General features: G+C 39.3%; 1 protein-coding gene across 1 annotated transcript in view; it reads right to left on the bottom strand.

Moving 5' to 3' along the window:
• Positions 1–21,645, bottom strand: part of LOC149153506 (Cytochrome c oxidase biogenesis protein Cmc1-like protein) — a 124,086-nt gene extending 102,441 nt beyond the window's left edge. Inside the window, exons 1-2 of the mRNA XM_089438793.1 lie at positions 21,356–21,645; positions 20,400–20,513 (exon numbers count right to left, since the gene is read on the bottom strand). Of these exons, the coding sequence (XP_089294919.1) occupies positions 20,400–20,456 (57 nt within the window). The 5' untranslated portion in view covers positions 20,457–20,513; positions 21,356–21,645. The remainder of the gene's footprint in view (positions 1–20,399; positions 20,514–21,355) is intronic.
• Between the last annotated feature and the right edge of the window lie 4,303 nt (positions 21,646–25,948).

Raw genomic sequence — 25,948 nt, 5'->3', positions numbered from 1 at the left:
CACATGCCTCATGTTGAGATATGCTCCTCTCAACCTCACGGAAACTTCATCTCCCATAAAGTTGACCTCAAGTCCCCTATCCACCATGGTCGAAACAGAGAGCAAGTTCTTCTCCAACCCTGGTACATATAACACCTCCTTAACCTCCATAGGAGTCCCTAAGTCCATCTCGGACTATATACTGCCAACACCCTCCACTATATATCTCGCATTATCTCCAAGCTCTACACGGAGATCTCAATGCTTCTTGGCAAAGTTGGTAAATAGGTCTTGAGATCTTGTCGTATGACACGAAGCTCCACTGTCCACAAACCATACCCCACAAGATATGGTGCTATGTTGCAGAAAACGTTTCCCCAAAGGGCGTTTCAGGCCAGAAGCAAAACTGAAACGCAAAAACGCGTTTGGTACGGCCTGGAAACGAGTTTCCGGCCATACTGGCACGTTTCACGTTGGGGAAACGTGGCCAATATGGCCGGAAACGAGTTTCCAGGCCATATGACAGCGATTCCATTTAAAGTATTGCTTTTTCCAAAAGAAATTGTGTTTTTTGCTTTTAATATTTGATTGGGCAAATAAAATATCTTGTGGATGCTTCTAGATGCCTCTCTCAAGTTATAAAAAGACTCTCGCCTCATTCCCTCATCACACGAATTGAGCAAGTCGTTTCACTTGGAGATAGACGATTTTAGCAAGGAGAAAAGAGGAAGAGAGCAATGGTTTCAACTAGGGCATTTTCAACAGTGAGCAAAGGAGATTTCAGCAGCAAATTTGGAGTGCAGAGTTTCTAGCTACCGCATTCCTGGTTTTTGGCTCAGCTACAGCCATATTTCTCTTGTCTTTTATGGCATTTTGGGGTAGCTTCAACTACAAAAAATTAATTTGGGTAAGAAGAATTCATTTTCTTAGTTTTTTTTCCTACAATTTCCTCTATTTTTCAAGGGTTTATGCTTCCAAATATATGAAAAACGTTTTTTCTTTACGAGGTTTTTTTTTTTTTTTTGCAATAATGGCTTCCAACCAAGGTGCAAGTTCAAGCCCCGGGTCCAACCCAAGGGCTGAATATTATCCTCTTTCAAGTCATGTTCAGAAGCTTCAAAAATGTGGAGATGTTGGGTCATGGGAATGGCGATGTAACCTTTGCAGTGATTCGTACAAGGGCTCCTACCCAATAGTGAAGGCACATCTTTTGCATGGAGGAGGACAGGGGATTGCAGGTTGCACAAAAACAACAGACCCATTGGCAAGGAGGGCATATCAAAGAGAGCAAGATGAGGCGGATGGAATTAAAAGAAGGCATGATGAGCTTAGTCAAGCTACTCCTCAAGCTCCACCTAACATTGAGCCAAGGATTGTAGTTGAAGCAAGGAAGAGGAGAGCTAGTGCCACTCAACAACATGAACAACCACCATCCAAAAATACCAGAGGGGCATCCGCTTCAGTTCAGGATAGCAGAATTGCTAAATTGGTGAATGTGCAAGTGAGAGAAGAAACTGATTCTAGAGTGGCTAGGTGCATCTATGCATGTGGTATCCCATTCAATGTTGTTCGCTCTCCTTACTGGCAAGATATGATAAGGGCAATTAACAAAGCTCCTCAAGGGTACAAGGGGCCCAACTATGAGAAAGTCAGAACTCAGCTTCTCAAAAATGAGAAGGAGCTTGTGGAGGATATCTTATCACCAATTCGTTCTTCGTGGAGTAGCTTTGGGGTTACCATAGTCTCAGATGGATGGACGGATACAAGGCGCAAATCATTGATAAATATCATTGCCACTTCCCCCAAAGGAGCAATGTTTTTAAAGGCGAAAGACTGCTCAGGAGAGGTAAAAGACGCATAGTTCATTGTTGATATTATTATAAAATCTATTGAACAAATAGGGCCTAACAGGGTGGTGCAAGTTATCACAGATAATGCATTAGTTTTCAAAGTTGCAGGTTTAATTATTGAGGGGAGGTATGACCACATCTTTTCGACACCCTGCATTGTCCATAATCTGAATCTGATCTTAGAAGGAGATCGACAACAAAGTTCCATGGATAAAGGAAATCACAGGGGAAGCAAGGGAGATTGTTAAATTGTATGACCACATCTTTTCGACACCCTGCATTGTCCATAATTTGAATCTGATCTTAGAAGGAGACCGATAACAAAGTTCCATGGATAAAGGAAATCACAGGGGAAGCAAGGGAGATTGTTAAATTCATCACCAACCACCACCAATCTCAAGCAATATTTCGAGAGTACTCCAAATTGGAGTTGTTAAAAGTTGATGAGACAAGATATGCCTCAAACTTCCTGATGTTGCGTCGCCCTGTTAAGGTTAAGCAAGCATTAGTTTCTATGCTGGTGAGTCAACTTTGGGTTGACTGGAGACAAGCAGATTTAGAGCGGGGATATATGGTGCGTAGATTGTGCCTTGATGAGGACTAGTGGAGCAAGATAGATTTCTTGCTAAAGTTCACAACCCCTACATTTGAGCTTCTTCGGAATGCTGACACTGACCAACCTTTCTTAGGAGAGGTATATGATGGCATGGATTCCATGGTTGAGAAAACTATGGAAATCATTTCACAAGAGTCTCCACAGCTTTTGTTTGTTGATGATCATTTTGTTGATTTAGTCAAGAAAATCATTGTTGATAGGTGGAACAATTTCAACACTCCATTGCACACTTTAGCACATGCCTTGAACCCCAAATTTTATGATGGGGAGCTTATTGCTCAAAGCAATGGGAAGAGGAAGACACCCCATAAGGATAGAGAGGTGGCTAATGGGGTGAAAAAAGCCCTTATGAGAATATTTCCATCTCATCTACACATGGAGGTAAAGGGAGAATTTGCTAGGTTTGCTGCAGGATTAGATGATTATTTAGATATATCAGCGTTGGAGGAGAGAAGCACCATGAATCCAGTTAGGTGGTGGATTTGTCATGGAGCAAATGGTGTACATTTGCAAAACCTTGCCATTCGTGTTCTTTCACAAGTGGCAAGCTCTTCATCAGCAGAAATGAATTGGAGCACCTATGGTTTTATTCATTCTGTGAAGCGCAATAGGTTGGGCTCACAGAAGGCAGACAATCTTGTTTATGTGCACTCCAACCTTTGCCTTGTATCTCGTAGGGGTCCAGAATATAGTAGTGGTCCTTCTAAAAAATGGGATGTGGATCTAGAAAGTCCTAATTTGGATCTCTCTCTTGCTGCCCTGAATATTGAGGTCCAGCCTTGAAGTGGAATTGGCCCATCATCTTCTTCAACACCGCCATCCACTGTTGAGCATGCTTCTACTTCTATTTTTGATGAGGATTAGTCTGTTGTCTTTATAGTACTTGTTGCCTCATAGTCTTTATTGTACTTGCAACCTCATATATATAATAAAAGTTGATTTTGAGATTTGAATATGTAATAAAGGTTGATTTTGGATATTCCGATATTGCTATTTTCATTATGTGATCATTCATGAGTAAATGTGATTTAAATTTAATCACAATGTTTAAACTTTAAATGTAATAAATTATAATGTATCATGTATGCTTTACGATTGCACATAACATTTCTTAAATGTCCTAATATATATATATATATATATATATATATATATATATATCATGTTTCATGTTTCCTGTTTCCAAAATTTGGGGGGGTCACGTTTTGTACCCATGCCCGTTTCGAAAACTCGTACCTGTTTCCCCATATCGTGCAACTTAGATATGGTGCCAAAAAAGCAAGAGACCAAGGCAAAGTCCTTATCAAACTTCTTGGAAAGCTCATCCATCTACATTGTTGTTACTATAGAAGTTTTCCCCTTGCCCTTCTTCTTGTTTGGACACTGTCTGACATAGTAATCGAACTTGTGACATGCAAAGCACCTAACTTTGATCATATCCTTCTCCTTCTTGCCCTATGAAGATCCACCTCCACCTTAGTTCTACTTGGCCCTTCCCTTGCCCTTCTGCACTTGCCCAACAAGAGCAAGATCTACCTCATCTCCTCCTCTACGTTGTCCACCAGTGATATAATTTTCCCAAATCTCCTTTTGCATAAAGTCATCCCACAACTGGTTCCAATCGGGAAGTTGTTGCCTCGCAAGGATCCCCTCCACAAAGGTGGTCCATTTCTTAACACACCCCTTCAGAGCTACTTAAACAAGCTTGGAATCAACCAGAGTTGATAGCTCATCAGGAGCCTATTGAATCCTAGTGAGATATGACGTCTCAATTTCATATTTGTTCATGCAAATATTGTTTAACTTCACTCGCAACACCATCTTCCTATTCTCATTAGTACTCCAGTACAAACCAGTCAAGGTCATCCACATCTTGTGTGTCATGTCCTTCCTTGTTATGTGAGGTCTCATGTGACCATTCACACCATCCAAAATAATTCCCCTTGTCTTCACATCCTTCAGCTTGTGCTCGGTTGTTTAGAAGGGGTTTATAGGAACCTAGATTTCCATGCTTGCAAATTCCCACAAGCCATTCGCCTTTAGAACAATGGAGATATGCTCCTTCCATGGACTGAAATTATCGGCCCCCTCCAACCAGTCTTCATACCTCAAACCCGATGATGCCATAATAACCAGATCAACTTAGCCACAAACCCCCAGTAAATAAATAAATCTGCTGAAAAAGATAAATTAAAAAATTTAAAAAAAAAATTACGTCAAAACTTTGATCTCTCTCCTTTAGAGCTTTTAGGGCTCTGATACCATGTTAATTTAAACTCTTATCAGCCCTAACCTAATTTCACACGGCAATTTAACAACGCCCAAAAAGATATTTTACCAAATAAATTTCAGAGTTGCTGAAAACTAAAGACGCTAATAATTAACAAGTAAATTTGCAGCAGAAATAAAATGAGAAATCAATGACAGGTACAGCAAAAAAAAATTCACCCAGAAAACCCTTCTAAAAATTTTATTAACTCAGAAAAGATGGGTTAGACCCATAGAGAACTACACAAGAAATTATAGCTGGTAAGAAGACCTGCTACTCGGCCTCCTTCCTCCAATTCGACCTCTATATTTCCTCATGAAATCTTCTCAACATCCTCCTGAATCTCCTTGGTCAAGTCGAGCCTTCCCACTCAACAAATCACTCGCTCAAATGATCAAAAATGATTGTGTGTATTAGCCTCTTCCCTTAGGCTAAATTTATAACTTCATTAACGCCTAAATTGATGGTTGAGATTAAATCGTCGAGTTATTAAAGATAAGTCACTTAAACTAAGTAACTTTTCTTGGGTCTTCTTTTCCTAAACATAAGAAAGAAGTTATAAATAGCTTGCATGTCATGCATACTGTGTTGTCACATGCAACCCTCATACATGTCTTGCATGTCGCATGAAAACTCCTAAAATTGCCAAACAAGATCTTCCTAGCTAAGACACCAAGTTACAAGACTTCCCCAACTACAGAATTCAACAATTGAGGACATCAATTTGAGAAAAAAGGCATCCAAAAAGGTATACTCCACTTGACTTCCTTCAATTTTTTCTTTGTTTAATACTAATGATGATCCTAGAACTATTAGGGAGGTAGTGGATTCAAAGGATGGAAAACTATGGAAAAAAGTCATGGTTGAAGAAATGGCAGCCTTGGACTCATGAGGCTTCGGATCTAGTGGAGTTTCCAGCTAGAAGAAAGTCCATTGGTAGCAAATGGGAGTTTAAGTAGAAGTTAAAAGCAAAAAGCAAAGAGGAGAAATAAAAAGCTTGGTTAGTAGCAAAACGTTATTCCCGAGTAAAGGGAATTGACTTTGGTGATATTTTAAAAAAAAATCTCCTATTGCCAAGTTAAATTCTATTATATTTATTTTATATGTTGCTACTGCTTTTGATTTTGAAGTAGAACAGATGGACGTGAAGACAGCATTCCTACATTGGGATATGGAAGAAGAAATCTACATGAAGTAGCTAAAAGGATTTGCAATAAAGGGAAGGATAGAGCTAGTATGTGGGTTGAAAAATTCCCTGTATGGGTTGAAGCAATCACAAAGAATGCGGTATCAAAAATTTGATACTTATATATTGGGATTTGGTTTCACAAGGGGCAAAGCATATCATTGTCTGCATTTCAAATTAGTTGGTGATCGTCTTATTTATTTGTCTTCTATGTGGATGATATGTTGTTGATTGGAAATGACAAGGAAATCATCCAAGATATGAAAACTTAGATGTTTTCTAACTTTGACATGAAGGATCTTTGTAACGTCCTCTACGAATTGAGGACGAATGGGACGAAATAGCCTAACCAGTGGGACTATTGGCTCAAGGACAGCAACAACTCACTTATTTGGTCGTTCATCTCATAGGACAGCAAAATGTTGGCAACAACAAAAACACCACTAAAGGAAGTGGTAACCATAACCCCGGTCCACCTAATCCCCGAACAAACAACGGAAGAAATCACCATCTATTACTTCCACAATACACAAATAATCAAGCAAGTGCAACCCAAGAAGTAGTTGAGCCAAATCAATTTCCTAATGAATTTCTTGGGATTACACGAGGTTGGAGGAACTCACTCAAGCAACCATGTCCTTCAATGAATACAGCAATTTCATAAACAAAAATAGACCCAAGGGTTAGCCAAATGCTAAACTGGCACGCAAGGTGAGTAAACTTCCTCTACCCTCATTTGATGGATCATCTAAATGTACAGGGAGGGCTTGGGTGCAAAAATTGGACACCTACTTCAAGCTCAATCCGATGGCGAAAGCGGACGCAATCCAATTTGCCACATTACATCTAGAAGGGGAAGCGCATGAATGGTGGTATCATGGTCTAGTAACATTGGGACATGCTAACCTCACTTCTTATGAAGATTTTATGCAAAGGTTGATAGAAAGATTTGATCAGAAGAACCCATACATCCACTTTAGAGAATTGGCACTACTCAAACAGACAAGATCACATGAAGAGTTTATTGCAGAATTCGAACGAACCGCAGTAATGGTGACAAATATATCTGAAGAGCGATTAGTCATGCTTTTCACTAAAGCATTAGACGAACCCCTACAAGGTTGGGTCAAGGCATTCAACCCCACCACCCTTCAAGAAGCTATCAAGAAGACTCGTGATATGGGGAATGCAGCAATCAAATCTAAAGCCCCTCCCAAACCTTTCATTCCCCCAAAAGATAAGGAGAAAAAGGCCCCTAAATGTGATTGGCCCAAAAGGGACAAGATACATGAGGAAACCCAAATCGAACTAACGAGGAAAAACCTATGTTTTACTTGCAGGGAATAATGGGAACCTGGACATCGTTGTTTAGGAAAGGGGAAGATTCACTACATTGAAGTGCTCTCTGACAACGAAGAGGAAGGAGAAGAACCCACACCTAGCAATGATGAACCCACTGAGCTTAGCAGTCCCATGGAAGAACACCTCGGGAAGAAGCTAAAGTAGAGGAAAAACCCCACCAAGAAAGAAATCACGACCCTAAGCCAAGATTGTGACTCTTTCAGGAACACCCAGGCATTACACCTTCAGGGTCATGGGAGTTGTCAAAGGACAACGTATCACCACCTTAATTGATGGGGGAGCTACACATAATTTCATTGATGTAACATTGGTAGCAAAAAGAGGGCTCCCCATAGAAGAATTCGAAGGCCTTGATGTAATAGTAGCGGATGGGAAAAACTTGGATTACACACAGAGGATCCCAGGTTTGAGTGTAACACTTGGTTATTATACTTTCACTAGTGACTTTTACGTAATTGATTTGGTGGATATTAATATGGTATTGGGGGTCCAATGGTTGTATTTGTTGGGAAAGCACACTATGGATTATCAAGCATTGGAAATGGAATTTAAAGCATTGAATGGTAGTAAGGTAGTTTTGAGGGGTATGGCAAATGGTGGACCACAAGTCATTTCCGCTACAAGGATGGGGGCCCTTTTTAGGCATGGAGATGTAGCATATGCAACAGAATGCAAGATTACGAGCCAAAAGACTCCCAACAGTGACAAACCATAGTCCAAAGCAGACATCCAACGAGTGTTGGACAATATGATAAGGTATTTGGTGATATTGTCCCAGAATTGTCACCTAAAAGAGGATTTGAAAACACTATAGAGTTGGAAGAAGGGGCCAAGACTGTAATCACCACACCATATCGACATCCAAAGAAATTCAAGGAAAAGATAGAGAAGACCATCCAAGAGTTACTATCAATGGGTCATATTAGACCTAGCTCAAGTCCATTCGCCTCATCTATGGTTTTGGTAAAGAAGAAGGCTAGCATGTGAAGGATGTGTATTGGTTATCGAGCTCTCAACAAGAAAACCATCAAAAACAGGTATCTCATTCCCAAGATCGATGAATTATTGGACAAGCTGCATGAAGCAGTATATTTTTCAAAGATTAACTTGCATTCGGGGTATCACCAAATTCTACTTTGAGAGCAAGACATGCCGAAAACAACATTTCATTGCCACTATGGACATTTTGAGTTTTTGGTCATGCCCTTTGGGCTAACCAACACTCTCGTCACTTTCCAATCTTGCATGAACATCATCTTCAACAAGCGGCTAAGGAAGTTCTTATTAATATTTTTGACAACCTTCTCATTTACAGCAAGACATGGGATTATCATTTGAGGCATTTGGATACAATTTTGAGTATCATGCAAGAACAATCCCTCTATGCTAAGGCATCAAAGTGCGAGTTTGGGTTGCATAATCAGCGCAAAGGGAGTACAGGTTCATCAAAAAAAGACTCAGGCACTATTGGACTAGCCCACCCCCAAGAGCCTGACAGAACTGCGAGGATTCTTCACAATTATTTGTCAAAGGTTTCTCTCAGCTAAGTGCACCTTTGAAAGATTTAACTAAAAAAGGGGCATTCAGGTGGACAGAAGAATCTGACAAGACATTTAACAAGCTCAAAGAAGTGATGAGTTCATTCTCGTATTGGCCCTCCCAGACTATAGTCAACCATTTATATTGGAGTGTGATGCGTCAAGAGAAGGAATAAGGGCCATCTTAATGCAAAAGGGCCATCCTACCGCTTTCAAAAGTCGAAAGCTTCAGGACTCAGAGAAGCTTTATTCCATATACGATAAGGAGATGTTGGCTATCATACATGCTTTGGCAAAGTTCAGACAATATCTAGTGGAAAACAAGTTCGTAGTCAGGACAGAACACAATAGCCTACGTCATTTCTTGGGGCAAAAGGACCTCAACGAGCAGAAACAGAAATGGGTAAGCAAGATCCAAGCTTATGATTTTGATATTGAGTATGTGAAGGGAAAGAAGAATGTTGTGGCCAATGCACTTTCCAGGAAACCAGCAGCATGTGCCCTCATAGAGCTTACAAAAGATTGGAAGGCTCACCTCTTAGCAAGTATGCCAAGAACCAGTTTGCCTGCGCAATTATCGACTAAATCATCCAAGACGACAAGTACAAATTAGTTGAAGGGGTTATTTATTATAAGGACAAAATATACTTGGTTCTTGAGTCCGCGCTCAAGGAGAAGATTTTGAAGATCACACATGACATTCCATTCGCTGGACATCAGGGTTTTTTTAAGACATACCGACAGATTCAAGAACGATTTTCTTGGAAGGGTCTAAAGAAAGATGTGATGAAATACGTCAAGGAATGCATGACATGCCAACATAATAAGGTTGAGCATACGCATCCTACAAATCTTCTCCAACCTCTACCTATTCCCAAACAGAAATGGGAGAGCATCTCGATGGACTTCATCACAGGGTTGCCCAAAGCACAAGGTAAGGATTGCATTTACACTGTGGTGGACAGGTTGACCAAATTCACACATTTCTTTGCAATCTCATTTGATTATTCGGCCAAACAAGTAGCAGAGTTGTTCTTCCGAGAAGTCTTCAAATTGCATGGATTACCAAAGAATATAGTTAGCGATCGCGACAGCATGTTTATGGGTGCTTTTTGGCAAGAGCTCTTCAGGCTAGTAGGAACCGAATTAACCCCTAGCACTAGCTATCATCCATAAAGAGATGGTCAAACAGAAATCATGAATAAGTGGATTGAAGGGTACCTACGCAACTATGTGACGGGTCAGCAAAAAGCATGGATCAAGTGGTTGTACCTTGGGGAGCATTGCTACAACACCACCTACCACTTATCCATTGGGATGACATCATTCAGGGATTTATATGGGTATGATGCACCATCCTTTATCGACAGGGTTTTTGGAGACAGTAAGGCACCTATTATTAAGGATTGGATATAGGAAAGTCAAGTGTTAATTTTAGGTATGTTATATGCTTAGAGCAATTTATTTCAATTTTCACAGTTAGCTCAATATCTTTTCCAGATTAGCAATCACATCAGCATAATAGTAAATCGCAGATAGAACATAAACATAAATCGCAGAAGACAAGCCAAGACAAGAGGACACAAGATGTGGCGCTAGCCAAGGACAAACCCCAATGTGGGGAAACCCTTGATCAATTCTTCTTATATGTTCTTCAATAGTTCAGCAGAGAGAGAGAGATAGTACATATACAACAAAAGTCAACACTTTGACTTATCTAAATAAGAGCATAGATCATCTCTAAGAAGATGATACATGAGGTAGCTGAACTCAGTTGAAGACATGCTGCTTCAATTGACTATCCAAGGTGACTCCATCACCATGCTGCACCTATCATTGTGTTGCACCTCATCATCATGATGCACCTCACTATGCTGCACCCATCATCACTATGTTGTATCTCATCATGCTTTACTAATCATGACTATACCCATCACTGTACTGCATCTCCTCATGCCGCACTATGCTGAGCTCTTCGTTGCACTATGCTGCACCCAAATGCATCCTACAATACCTCATCATCCTGCTGCTGCAATAAATTCTTGTTGCTGCTATATGTCCATCATTACCATGATGTCCCATTGGTGCTATGTCCAACAACACTGAGCTACACCATGCTGCACCATCACTACTACTGTGTGCACTATGTTGCATTGTACATCATGCTATGCATTGTTGTTCCTATGTGCACTATGCTACATTGTACAACATGTACTCATTGCTGTTCCTATATGCACTATGTTGCACTGTAACTGTTGTTATGACTGTGTTCTGGTTAGGGCATCACTGTGGCCCACGTCAGTCCTAAAACATACCCACACAATTCCTTAAACAGTTGTGGCTTCCTCCACAAGTATCCTCTGCCTCCACGCTGCTGATCTGAGCACTTTAATACACTCAAACAGTTCTACGCATGCCCTGATTTGGGCTGTTAAGGCCTGCGGCCTACCACAATGACTTGTTGTCACCTACAGCCAACCAAAACAAAGTTTCCTTGCCTCCTATTGCTGCCCAACAAACATGCGTCTAGCCCTCTCCCATTCGGCCTCCATGCAAGAGTATTTTGCCCTTCAACCAATGCCTAGAAGGCTCCACGTTGCCTCCTCTTCCAAGCTGAAGTTGCCCTAGTCCTGCGACCCAAAATCCCTAGACCGAGTTTCTATAATCCTCCAAGGAGCTCTTGTGTTGCACTATAGGATTAGAGTTGTCTTCTTCACATATGACAGCATATAGGATTAGGGTTGACTGCGTCTTCCTTGATTTAGGTCATGCGTAGAGCTACTAGGGCATCATCTAAGACTGCATTTAGAGCATCCTCTAGGACAACGTTTATCCCTTAGAGATTCTTATTTCCACTAAAACCCAAAACAAGTGGAGAAGAAGAAATCTCAAGAGAGTTGTGTGTACAAATGACTTGCAAAGCACTTGTATTTATACCAAAACGTGGAGCATAAGTGAGGGTAATTTAGTTGTTGGCCAACCTTGACGAATTGTCCCATAACACAAATAAATTCATATCTCCATGAATACTTATCGGAATCGGATCATATTTAGATCAATCCTACACCTCTCGATGAGAGGAGTCCAAGAAAAATATCAGCTGCCATAAATAAGATGACCCACATGGAGTTTGGCCCTAGTTGCCAATTTTAACATCAGGACATTCTTAGAGTACTCAAGGAAAACATAAAGGTTTCTCAGAATCAACAGAAGTTGTACGCAGGTCAACATTGAACAGAACAAAGTTTTGAAGAAGGAGACCTCATCTTCTTGAGATTGCAACCCTATAGGCAGTTTACCCTAAAGAAGAGTGGTGCTAAAAAGCTGAGGCTTAGGTTTTGTGGGTCGTACAAAGTCCTCTGGAAGGTTGGCGTAGTGGCATATGAATTAGAACTACCAAGAGACAGCAGAATCCATAATGTATTTCATGTGTCATGTCTCAAGAAGGTCGTGGGGCAGCAAATTACCACCTCTATCAAATTATTGCCCTTAGATGAAGAAGGACAACTGGAATTGATTCCAGAGACGATCATGGTCATGTAGGAAAAGAAGTTAAGAGGGAGAGTAATTCCAAAATACCTTATTAGGTGGAAGAATTTGCCAGAAGAGAACGCAACATGGGAGAGAGAATGTATTATGCAGCACCCTAATTTGCAATTGCTTGAGGGCAAGCAATTTCGGGTAGGGGGGACTATAACGTCCTCTATGAATTGAGGACGAATGGGATGAAATAGCCTATCCATCCCCGTAGGCTATGATCCTCTATAGAGGGGATAAACCCCAAAACACCTACTATTGGGGCAAGATTTGGGGGCAGTTGGGCGAAGAAACCCATTGTTGGGGTTTGGAGCAAAGTTTACTCAATCAATTTTGAAGAAGAGAACCCTCTAGGAAATCTATAAATATGAGGTATGAATTCATTTTGGATCATCAAGTGTGGATCAATTCATTTTCTCTTGAGCATTAGCTCTGAGGGTTTTAGACCTCTTTCTCTCTCTTGTCAATTTCGGTGGTGAAAGATTCCACCCCAGTTGACAACCTTCCATTTCCTCTCTTTGTTTTGGCACAGGACTCTTCTAAAGGAGGAGCGAAATTCTGTTGGATAAATTTCTCTGTTTTGGGCACAAGAATTTTATTTTGGGCAGTGAGGTTCTTCTTGTATCTGCCTTGGACTTCTAGAAATCTTTTAAAGGGTAGCGAAGATCTTTTGAAGGATAGCAAGGATTTTTTTTAAGACAGCGAAGGTTATCTCTCTTCCTAGGGGGCATAAGGACGAACTTGGAGAATAGGCAAGGTCACCTAGCATTCTTACTAGCATGGGATTGTTATTTGAAGAGGAGCGAAATTATCTGAGTGTGAGATCCCTATTAGAGGCCATGAGCAGGGTTGCAAGGGAGTGCCCCCCCCCCTCGAATCCGCTCCTGAAGCACGCTCCGCTCAGGAGCGGATCCGGAGCGACATTGGAAGCGCGCTCCCTTAAAAAAAAATCTCCCTAGTTTTTCGAGAGCGAACAAGGGAGCGATCGGGGAGAGTTCGCTCCCTAATCACTCCCGGAGCGAACTCCTACCTTAAAAAATTCGCTTTCAATGGCCGAAATTGGCGCAAGCCGCGTGGCAGATTTTTTTTGGGAGGGGAGAGGCCAAAAGAAATAAAAGGCCCTCCTCCCCTCCCACAATTCACCACTTGCATATTAAGAGAAAAAGAGAAGGCTTTTGGAATTGGAACTTGATTTGAGGAGGAAGATTGAGCGAGTTGCTTGGGAGCTTGAGGAGCTTGCAAGGGAGATTGGAGCTTGGGATTGAAGGCCAAAGAGGTAGGATCTAGACTCTAATCTAACATTTGTGTTTTTTATATGTTCATTGTTAAATGAAAATGTTCTCTTCTCTCTTTCCCATTCCCATTCCTCCATTCAAAACTTCAAACATGATGGGTATGTGGCTTGGAATTCTCTTGTTGGTTCCTCTTTTGGTTATGATGATGTTGGGGAGCAGATGAAGGAGGAATGGTGAAGATGATGAAGAAGTGGGGAGTGTTGGAACAAGAAACCCTGAAGAAGAGGAGTACCTTGGTGAGAAGGAGGAGGATAATGAGAGTGGAGATGATGAGGGCACAAAAACCAAATCTCATTATGGAAATATGTTTCTAGGCCTGCAGGAGGGAAAGGGGGTGGAACCATTAAATTTACATGCCTCCATTGCGAAAACACTTACACAAGTTCATCTACTCGTGTCAGAAAGCATCTCTATGGGAAAATGCCATGGGATGGAAATAAACAAATAGGAATCAAAACTTGTGGAAGTGTGTCACAACAACAAAGAGCCAAATACATAAGGGAAGAGGAGGAATCCCAATACAAATCTAAAAGATCAAAGGGTGACTTTGAACATGACACCACTAGCCCACAATCACATAGACTAAGAACTCCATCAACATCCTCCCATGGCAGTGGATATGGAGGCATAGGAACAGACATCCCTTTAAGGTGTAGAACCATATCAGATTTCCTTGACCAAGGGTGTAGGAATGATGTGGATGCAAAAATTTACCATTTTCTCTATGCATGTTGGATTCCATTCAATGTTCTTCACTCACCTTATTGGCATGAAATGGTTGGCGCCATTAATAAATCCCCAAAGTATCGAGCCCTAGGAATGACAAGGCTAGAATCGTGGGACTTGATCATGAAAAAACAAAAATAGCACATGCTTTGGGTAAAATGACAAATTCTTGGAATGACCATAGGGTATCTATTGTATCTGATGGCTAGACAAATGTAAAAGGAAAGCCATTGATAAGTGTTCTTGTTGTGTCTACTAGTGGCGTAGTCTTCCTTTCAGCATATGATTACTTAGAAAAGTTCAAGACCGCCATCAACATTGCAGAACCATTATTTCAAACAATTGAAAGTATTGGGCCATACCATGTCATCCAAGTCATCACCGATAATGCTTCTAATTGTAAGGCAACGAGAGCAATTATTAAGGATAGATACGCCAACATATTTTGGTCTGGGTGTTTGGTTCACACAATGAACCTTTCGATGCATGATATTATTAAGAACAAACACCCTCAATACAAATGGATTGATGATTCACACAAGAGAGGCAAGAGAATGATAAAATTTATTACCAATCATAGCAATACCCATGGGCTTTTCTTCCGTCACTCAAGTTTGGAGCTATTGAAGATTGCAAAGACTAGATTTACTAGCTATTACCTCACCTTCAAGTGCCTTATGAAGGTATCAAGTCAACATAGGCAAGTATTAAAGGACAAGGCTCCAATCACAGTTGACAGGTAAGGTTTTCAAGAGGTGGAGGAGGCTGCTCTTGATGGTCTGTTTTGGACATGTGTGAGGGAAGTTTTGCAATACACCAAACCCATTTATAACATGATTTGTTTTGCAGATGTACCAATGATTGAGGAGGTGTATGAGCAGATGGATAACATGTTGGGGCAAATAAAAGATATTGTTCAGGAAAAAAATCCCAACTTGTATGATATTATTCACAATTTTGTGTGTGCACGGTGAGATAAATCTAATGTTCCACTACATGCCTTGGCATATATCCTTATGCCAAAATACTACTCTCCATCTGGGGGCAGGGTTAGGGCCAAACCCCATACAGATCCAAAGGTACAAATGGGTATATTACAGCATTAGACAAGTTGGTCCCTGACAAGGAGGAGTGTGCCAAATTGTGTCTTGAACTAGAAAGATAGTTCACTAGCACTGGAGTATTTGTTTATTTGCATGCAATGGAAAATAGGGAGAGATTTGATGCTATCACATGGTGGGACATGTATGGCAGCCAAGGACTTTTGGCAAAATTGGCAAAATTCACAGGTTGTAAATACTTCTTTTGTAGAGAGGTGTTGGAGCACCCATAGCTTCATCCATAATGTGAGAAGAAATAGACTAAATGAAAATTGGGCGGAGAGCTTCATTTATGTGCACTACAACTTGAGGTTGTTGACACATTGTTGTGAGCAAGCTCGTGATGATACATCAAATGTATATTGGGACAACAACCTAGAGGAAGATAATTTGGAGGATGGTGCTCTACATCTAGAAGAATTGGAAACAAAACTTTTAAAAGATGATGATGAAGCAACAATAGCCAGGCAACCCCCATCATCCAGTAGCAGTGCTCGAGTTCCACAATCTTTGCCTTTGTTGTCGCCACCTCCATCTACATCCTCACGTGGAGGTCATGTGCTTTATGGTTTTGGTTTTGAACATGGTCATCCTACTATGCGGGAGGAGACTCCTTGTAGACCACCACGACCTTCTCAGAAATTAGACATTTCTCGTGGCGGCAAGAGGCCCAAGCATTAGCAATAGATAATAGATTTACTTGTCTTTTCTAGTTTCTTGTAGTTTTTATAACTGTTGACTCTTTCATATTTATTATGATATTTTTTTTTAAACAATATATGACAATTTAAGTTTGAAGTTTGAAGTTGGCAATTATAACTCATTGGTAATGAATTATGAATATGATGCTTCGTGAAAGTTGAAAGTTGAAACATTTCATTTCATGTTAGATATTCTTTGTTATCATTTGGTTACTTGGTAATGGTAATGGTTACAAGTACAAGTTACAACTTTAGTGATCAATGATGATAAATGTTATATATCGAATTTTGAAAGCTTGAAACTTTAAGATTGATGAATCATGAGACTCGATATGTTGTATGTTACTAACTTGTGGACGTGGTTGATGAAGATTATAACTTCTAGATGATTGATGTTATATGGTTCAATCCATGTTTTTATGCTTTTTATATCTAATTCATCATTCTACATGCTTTTGTTGACATATATGCATCAAAATATATAAAAATATATATTATATAAAAATTTGCTCTCAATTCGCTCCGAACCTGGAACTTATGAAAATGTCGCTCCTCACTCCCACCCCTGCTCCCAAGCAATCTCGGTCATGCGCATTTATGTCAAGGTTTGATCATCGGCACAGGAAGCAATTCACGAAGGACGTTTGATAATTAAATTTTGTTCTGGTCTAATACCTCAAGGAGGTTTGATGTGAATTTCTTCCTGAGGGAATTGCGGCTCTCTGTGGACATCCAAACTATACAAGTCAAAACCCTAACCCTACGATTAGGTCTTTTTCCACGGTTGTTTTGGTCCCAGGTTCTAGAGTGATCATCCAAAGTGTTACAAACTTATCGTGTATGACTGGGTTAGAAATACATGATCTGTGTGGAATTGAAGTCTGCCAGAGATTTTTGGAACCTGTAGATTGATTGTTGTGAACTGTTGATAGTTATGCTATTGCATAATTAGGTTGTGAATGGTTGGAGTATTCTAAATTGTGGATTGGTTTTATGAACTACTGAAATTTCAGTGAACATTGTTTAGCACTATTATCATAGTAGTGCTTTTACAGTTGCATTTGAATTGCAGATTTTACATTTTGAATAAAAATTGCAGTATTGATTGATATCTTTGATTGCATATTCTATAAAAACCCTAGGGTAAGCGAGGGCAAAATTCCATTGCTTCATTACAATCTTGGTGCTGCAAATTTCATTTTGGGAATGGAAATTAAAAAAGTTTGGACAAACTAGAAACTCTAGTTAAATCAAAGGAAGTATGTTGAGACAATATTGCAAAGGTTTAATAAGCAGGAATGTAAACCAGTGGAGGTCACTATTCTTGTAAGTGTAAAGTTATTTGTAGATCAATGTCCTAAGACATAGAAAGAGAAAGAGAACATGTATTGTGTTCCATATGCTAGTGCAATTGGCAATTTGATGTATGCAATGGTTTATACTAAGACTGAACATTGAACATGTAGTGGGAGTATTGAGTAGGTATATGTCAAAACTGTGGAAAGAGCATTGGACAACAGTAAAGAGGGTTTTCAAGTATTTGATTAGCACTTCTAATCATGGATTGTGCTACCAAGGAAGACCAAGATTGCACAAAATGTTAGAAATACATAGTTTTGTTGATGCAAGCTAGGTTGGACATTTGGATTGCAAAAGATCTATAAGTGGGTATGTGTTTAACCGATTTGGAGGAGCAATCAGTTGGATGATAAAGAGACAATCTATAGTGGCACTCTCAACTACAGAAGTTGAATACATAGAAACCAACCATGCAAGCAAGGAAGTGGTATAGATATAGAGATTGTGTTTAGGTATTGGGTTGGTACAGCAAGTTGTAAGTATAGATTGCCACAGTTAGAGTGCAATATTCCTAGCAAAAACTTAGCTTATCATTCTCAGGCAAAGCATATTGATGTTCAGTATTACTTTGTGGGACATATGATTGAAGACAAGAAGGCACTACTACTAAAGGTGGACACTTTAAAGATGTTGCAGATTCATTAACAAATTTTGTGAGCATTGAGAAGTTCTTTTGGTGTAGAGCAACAATGGGCATTATTGCCATGAATGGTTGATCGTGTACTCTTGTGACCCCATGTATGCAAAGAAAACAACATGTAGGAGAATGTTGGATATGTGTTATATTCTTTACACAACTATCATCACGTGTGATTTGTTGCGCTAGGCACAATGGGGAGGGGCCATAGGGGGGTCGCAGGGGCTTGTGGGAGGTTTATGGGGTAGTGCCCTCAAAAAAAAGAAAATTGAATGGTTTTTTGGATCAATTTTTGGCGGTTTTCAACATATAGTTTTCACTTTTAGCGGTTTTAGGGTGCATGGTGGTTTAGCCCATGGTTTTGTAATTCCAATTAACAAGCTATGGTTGTATTCTAATCCAAGGTTAATGGATTGGGGGTTTATGGATGTTACGGCATATACATATTGTATTATAACATTGTAAACAGTAGAATATACTGAAAAATCTTTCTGGTTTTGCCAATTTGGGTTTTCAAGGTAAAATCCAATGTTGCGAACATCGACATAGGGATAAAATTGGTAGGGGTCTGAAAAAACAAAAAATCGGGAAAATTGGGAAAATATCGGTAAAAAGTCGCCAAACATCGACAAAATTACGATACCATAAAAATATCTTTAAAAATCGGCAAGCATCGACTTGGCCAAAAAATCATGATTTCGAGATAAAATCGGGATGTTATCGAGATGTTCGCAACACTGGTAAAATCTTTGTGTTAATGTGTATGTGCCATTGCATCATTTCTGTTTTACACTCTTCCAAGGACTCATAATTCTTGATGCATGAAAGAACAAGAGACTCTTAGCAATAGGTGACTCAACAATCATTATCAGATACATGTGATATACCTCATAACCAAAGGATTTCAATTTAAAGATGCTCATTCTCAGAACATGAAAGAAAGCCAGGAAATTGGAGAAAAGGGATTTTTTCATGTGCTGAGAAATCCCAGTAGTCAAGCAGACCATCTAGCTAATGAAATAGCATGTCTGGGTGCTGAAACCTTAAGGTTAAAAGTGAGGATAACAACTATATCCCATATCCCATAGTTTCATCATTTTATTACTAATACTTTCCATGTAGATCACAAGACAAGCGAAATGGCAGAGCACATTTTAGTCAAGGACTTAGGAGACAGGCATTAACACACCCAGGGCCATCAGTACCTTCACTCATATCGGACATGAAAAAGGAGAGAGTTAATAAATTTCAAGGTTTTACTCCGGAGAATAGAGCTGGGATCATTCTGGAACCCATTCTGGCTTGTTTCAATTCAAGCTGTGATGGAGGTAGGTAGGGCCAAGGACTCTGGAATCAGGCTCTCCCCTTGGTTGCTGGAGTTATTTCTGCATACTATGTAGATCTGTACCATTGACAGGAGTCTGTGGGGGTGTTTTTTGTAGGTTCAAATTGGCACCTCATCTCCAGCCCTCCGCAACTTTAGGAAGAATTTGACAATGACAGAGCATAACCACCCTGGTTGTTGTTCCTCACATGAAGCCTTGAAATTGCGTGAAGTTGTGAGGAGGCAGGACATACTTTTGGGTGATAACCAGGTAGCCATCTCCTACTTGCAGCATAGACTGCCAAGTCAAGAAGTAGTTCAGAATTCTGGACATGCAGAGTTATTAGAACTTGTGACCAAGCAGCGAACACAAATTGAGAAGCTTGAGGTTAACTGTAACAGGTAATATCAACTGATTCTGGGTCTGGCTAGGAGCACTCAGTTTGAGGCATCACATCCAAGGATATCAATTGGGTTGTCCAAGAAAAAGAAACAATCCGGCAAGTTCTAGAGGACCAGGAGATCAAGTCACCCATGGAGGTTAAGCAAGAAGTTCACAGTGAGCACATCTCTCTGATTCAAGGTTTAGCTATGCTGTGCAAATCAATTTCGATTTTAGGCCAGTTTTTTAGAATTTATACCAGTAGGCTTTACTATTACAAATTTGTAAAAGTAAAAATGTCTAGTCTATAGAAAACATGTTTCGTTTTTGGACATATTCAGAAAGACTGGCCTCTGGAAAACTCTATAATGTTTGTATTGTTATATTGTAAGGTGCAGTTGCAGCAACCTTTTAATATAAATCCTTGATTATTTCAGTTAAAAAAAAAAACAGAGTGAATGTACTCAGAGATAGAAACAAGCTAGATTGCTAAAAATGCTTCAAGAGCTCTATACAATTAATGTTGTTAACTTCTTACCAGTGGAAGTGACAACTTCGTACTTGTGTGTGTTCTCACGACCTTCCAAAAGTGCATAATACATGATTGCCATCAGAAAGCATGTCAAGTTCTCATTCGATCTCCAACGCTTATCTGAAAATTATTTTTCAGACAAATCTCAGAAATTGCAGCGAAAAGTTATAAGTTTGGACAAATGGGATCTTGGAGACAGCTTGAATTGATGATGCAGTCTTCCTGCAAGGGATCCAAAGCATTACATCCTGGATTCACGGAATTCTTACGACGGGAGAAATCTCAGGCACTTAAAATGATATATTCTTCCAGCTAACGGGGCCTGGGTTCACTGATGAGATCGACAGAGTATTAATTGAGTGTCAAACCGTCCACCAGGTTTCCTTTCTCGCTGTGGTCTGCCACAGTGAATTCGCAGGGCATGAGTTTCAAAGAGATTATGATTCCAGGGGCAAGTCCAGGTGAGTTTGGCAGAATAGCTAACCATCAAACCTGACACCTGAGCCAAAGGAAATCTATTCCGTGGTGCAGCCCTTCAGGGCATATTTCTTAGGTACTTCCAACAACAATAACATTTTTTTTATTATAGAGACTAGATAAAGCCCAAGATCAAAAAGAAAAACGGGACAATTCCTGATGTGAACCATTACCAAAAGGCAATAATGAGGGCAATGTGCTATGCAGGGAACAGTGGAAATGAATAGTAAGGATTATTTGGGCTTTCTGCCCTGTTTGGTTTTAAATTGATCCCCTATTAGTTGCAGATATCCTCCTGTTTCCAATTCTATGTTTACAGGATTACCTTCGGGAGAGGAGTTTCCAGGAAAAACATAGGAATAACAATTTAATGCCCCCAGAAATCATGATAATATATAGTGAGAATGAATATTTACGAAGACTTTATTTTTTTAAAAGCTGAAATGAACTTGTTGATGCAACAAAACTGGAAGAAAAATACGTACGTATCAGAATAAAGATTCAGGACTTGGCCCTGTAGGATCTTGCTGAGAAGTGAATATAGAGTAGACGACCAGCGCAGAAATCAGATCACCTGTTCAGGAAAAGAGGCAAAGTTCGTGCGAATTCTCTCTTCCAGGCGGAAAAAAAAATGGCAGTTGTAAATCATTGTTTGCAATATTAGTGTAATCAAGGATATAAATTGGATGTTGAACTACTACTCGGATTTAAAATTAATGATTTCAAGAATTAAATGTCCATGTAGTCCATTGTTACTCGTCCCGTCAAAATCCATTGAATAGAGGATATGTATCTACTATGGGTGGGTGTGATGCGATTTAAGTAATTAACAAGATCTTATATAATAGCTTTTTCTTCCCTTTCGTTTAAATAAATCTTTTTATTTAGTTAAGTGTAAGAGGAGCAATTTCAAGCAATTGTTATGGTGTGGTTTATAAGATATTTAAAAACAATTGAGCAAATGAGAGTAGGAAGATGGCCTAATGTTATCTTCAATGAAGGCATGAATGAAAGAAAGAAAACATGGATGAAACAAAACTACACATGGATGCAAAAATGGAATATCTACCTCAATGATTGTCCCACAAATAGCAAGGAGCTAAAGGATTTTGTTATAGAGAAGTTTGGTAAAAAGGTATGAGGAAAAGAGTTGGGTAGAAAGAAGGAATATTACATTGAGGAATTCAACCCTATGTGTGATCTACAACAAAAAAAGTTCATTGGAGCTAGCATTTCGTGGAGGGCAAAGGTTCTTATTGCCTAATTAAGGACCAACTCACATCAACTTCGGTGTGAAACAGGATGGTGGAAAAGGCCTAAAGAAGCTTGGGAAGAATGGGTGTGTACATTTTGCACGTCTAGGGCTGTGAAATCGGAAAAACATTTCATTTTGGAACGTGACGCATTCAAAGGCATCAGAGAAAGTTATGAGAACATGTTAGCATCAGTTTCTTGGCATTGCCTTTTTAGCGAGGTGATTGTTGGAAGGTTCGGCCAACTCATCATCAATTTGAATCAGAAAATGATTGAATTGCAAAAAGCGAAAAACAAGAAACTAATGGTCTCATAGACTATTTTTCAGTCTCGTGGACCTTAAAATATCATTTCATTTCATTTCATAATATGTTGTAAGAAGTGCTTTGAACAATGATAAATTGTTTACCGAGGTGGAGGAATTGCTCGGACGGTCAAAAGTAGCTTGAATCTAGGCAAAAAAAAATCAAAAAATCTTGTAGTACCAGTGTTTGAATCATGTTTTTTATGGTGGAATGGATTCAGCACTATCAAAAACCTTTGAGCACCCAAAATCTTGAAGTTTGACCATTGTAACCTAGATTTACAAAAATCTCTGTCGAATTTTATCAAAACCTCCGGAATTTCCATAATTTTCAAGGTAAAAAAGCAATCTGGTTAGACTACAGTATAAAATTATAAGTGCACAATGATAAAATTATAAAATGAATTATATGAATTTTTGTTTAACCTTTTTCTTTATCTATATATATATATATATATATATATATATATATATATATTTTATTTTTTTTATTAAAATGTTTACAACATAACATAGGGTTAAACTGAAATTGAAATTGAAATCAGAAATTGTTTATAATTCAATTTTTTTATTAAATGTATTAAATTTTAATGAAAATAAATATTATGATTTCAAATAATGTGTACGTTCCTTGAATTATGGTTCTTTGAATTATGGATTCCTTAAGATGAAATAATTCTTTGAATTATGGATTCCTTAAGATGAATAAAGTTGCTCAATATGATTGCTTATAAGTAAATCAACATGGCATCAATATGATTGATTACCATCTACATGGCATCAATATGATTGCTTACAAGTGCATCAATGCATCATTTTCAAAATGACACACTGTAATAGTCAAAAAAAAAAAAAAAATTAAATATTGAAGTTTTTAAATGTAAGAAACTTCCAATTTCAATATTGCTAAGGGATTTTTTTGGCATTACACTCTAAATTTTCTCGAAAGTGTAAGGATGACAAATATAATTTAGGTGTGATCATTATGATTGATCATTTAAATAATAATTAAAAAGGTGATATCTAAGTTTTTGAAAATTGTAATGGGACTGATCTTCGATTAATGGTCACCACTATATCCCATCTTGGCAAAGTTTGGGGTTTAACTGCATTTTTACAGTAGCTATCTTTCCAAGGGAACAAATTGCCAAGTGAAAGTCCAATCTACATTCCTTGTCGCTTAGTTTAATTTAGTTACTAATTTACTTTATATTACTATGATATAATTAGTTTTGGTTAAATGTAATTTGTCCAAAAATTGGTCAAAAGTAATTTTGTTGTCATATTGTTTATTTTCCAAGATGTTTAATGGTTGTAGAATTTAAAATCCTTACGCAATGCCTTGGAATCATTATTTTAAGAATTAGGTGATAGCGTTTGTGGTGGAAACATGGAGAACATATCATGTAGTAAAGTTTAGTTTGGTGCCCTATGTGGACTTGAGGATAAGGTGTTTGCATTAAAAGTAAAGGAGTTAATTATAGTGAGCACCTTTGGGGAGTATGTTGACGATTGGGTGAACCAAGTTGTTAATTATGCTACAAAGTCCTCTTACAATTGGCGGAAAAAAATAAACAAAACAAAACAAAAAAAAGGCAATCAAGGTATCATTTGGCATGTTCATCAAGGTTCAAGGATAATATATATTGAGTTTTATTCACTAATGTTTGGATTGGAGAGCATTGTCTCCTTAGTTTTTTTATTATAGTCATTCACATTCTCCATTTTAATTTTTTTTAACCACAAGTTTTCCCTTTTTCAATCTCCTTTCGTTTTGTTTTGATTAGTATCGTTTTGTTTTGATTAGTATGATGACCATGAAAACGTGTCTTTGAGTAATCTTTTTATCGTCAATGTTTCTACGATTTCCCTAATATTCATGGTTTCAAAAGTCCCAACTGACAAGAGTGAATGTATTTGGAAATCTCCCTTCATATATTGTAAATATATAACATATTTTATTCTTTTATCTTTCTTAAATAACTCGCACCCTCTATGCTTTTCTTAAACAAACTGTTTTTTTTTTTCAGAAGAAAAAACTATATATGTTATATTGAGTTCATATAAACTGTTTTGATAAATACATAGCAAAATATGGATCGGAAAACCATCGATCAACATATCGCATCAGGTCTCATGCTGTGGATAATAAAAAACAAAAATGGTCAAAGACATTCTGAGCATATGTTCTAAAAAAAACATTGATACAAGTATTCACTGATATTGTGTGTGCACTGAGACATATTGCCAATGTGAGAAGATGCTAGCAGATGTGGAGCCGCCAGAGGAATGCCGCCTGTAGAAAGGAGTCGACGTCTGGTGTGATTTACTCCGGAGGCAAGCTGCTAGTAATCAAGGATATAATGGTTTCGGGAGGTGAATGAGAGTCCCGAAAAACATAGCCGCACCGCCACTTCCAGACATGCCAGAGCGTGAGGAGGAAGATGGCGTGCCAGAAGGGACGCTGTGAAGACCACCAAGAGAAAGCATCCTTAACCGTGGGGAAAAGGAGGACAGGAAAGCCATAGCAAGTTGACAGCTCGATCCAAATGGCAGAGGTGACAGTGCATTGGAAGAACATGTGGATGTTCGTTTCCAAGTGAGAACGACAAAAGCAGCACTGACATGGACCCTGCCACCCTTTTAGTTGAAGAACATCCCATACAAGATTCCTGTCATGAAAAAGAAGCCAGCCAAACAGAGTGGATTTGAGAGGGCAGTTGGCTTTCCAAAGTTTGTGTGGGAAGGGGGAGGGAAGAGGCGGGGTGAGTGAGGTGAGGGCGGAGTAGAGTCGTTTAACAGTGATGGGGTGGGTGGTGGAGTCTGTAGAGCAGATGAGGGAGTCATGTGGCCCCATTTGAAGGATGTTCAGGCGAGAGAAATGAAGGGTGGCGGAGGACCAAAGGGGACGAAGGGGGGGGGAATATGAAGTTGATAGTCCGATTTCCAGATGGGCGACAATGAGGACCATGAGTCAATGAGCATGGACCAGGTGAAGATGCCCCTGGTGTGAAAAAAGGTGAGAAGCGCCGGGGGAATATGGGATTCCAGGTTGTGAAGGGTGGGGTCAAGTGCAATGAAGACGGAAGAACCAGAAGAGAAAGACCATTTGAGAATACTGAAGAAAAAACGTTGATTCTTGCGAAAGCAGCACCAGATGGGAGATCCATTGCAGATCCCAAGAGTGGATCTTCTGAGCCAGAAATCTAAGCTGCGACCCTTTAAATATTTCTGCTTGATAAGAGTAGACCATGGGCTGTTCCCGAAGAAGGCCCTGTGCATGGATTTGACGATGAGAGCATTGCCAAAACGCCGCATATTAATAAGACCCCAACCGCCATTCTTTTTGGGAATGGTGATGAAATCCATTCGTGCCAGGTGTAATTTCGATTGGTAGGAATGGCCTCCCCAAAGGTAATTAGCGGCAATTGACTGAATGATTTTGTGAACTTTTGCAGGGAGTACAAAGAGATGACCCCAATATACTGATAATTGGGAAAGAACCGCTTGTACAAGGACG

This window comes from Pinus tabuliformis, chromosome 9 (assembly GCF_031772625.1).
Source record: "Pinus tabuliformis cultivar Carrire ecotype Pingquan chromosome 9, CPIR1, whole genome shotgun sequence".
Lineage (NCBI taxonomy): Eukaryota > Viridiplantae > Streptophyta > Pinopsida > Pinales > Pinaceae > Pinus > Pinus tabuliformis.
The sequence above is the reverse complement of the archived record's forward strand: the minus strand, read 5'-3'. Positions and strand labels throughout refer to the sequence as shown.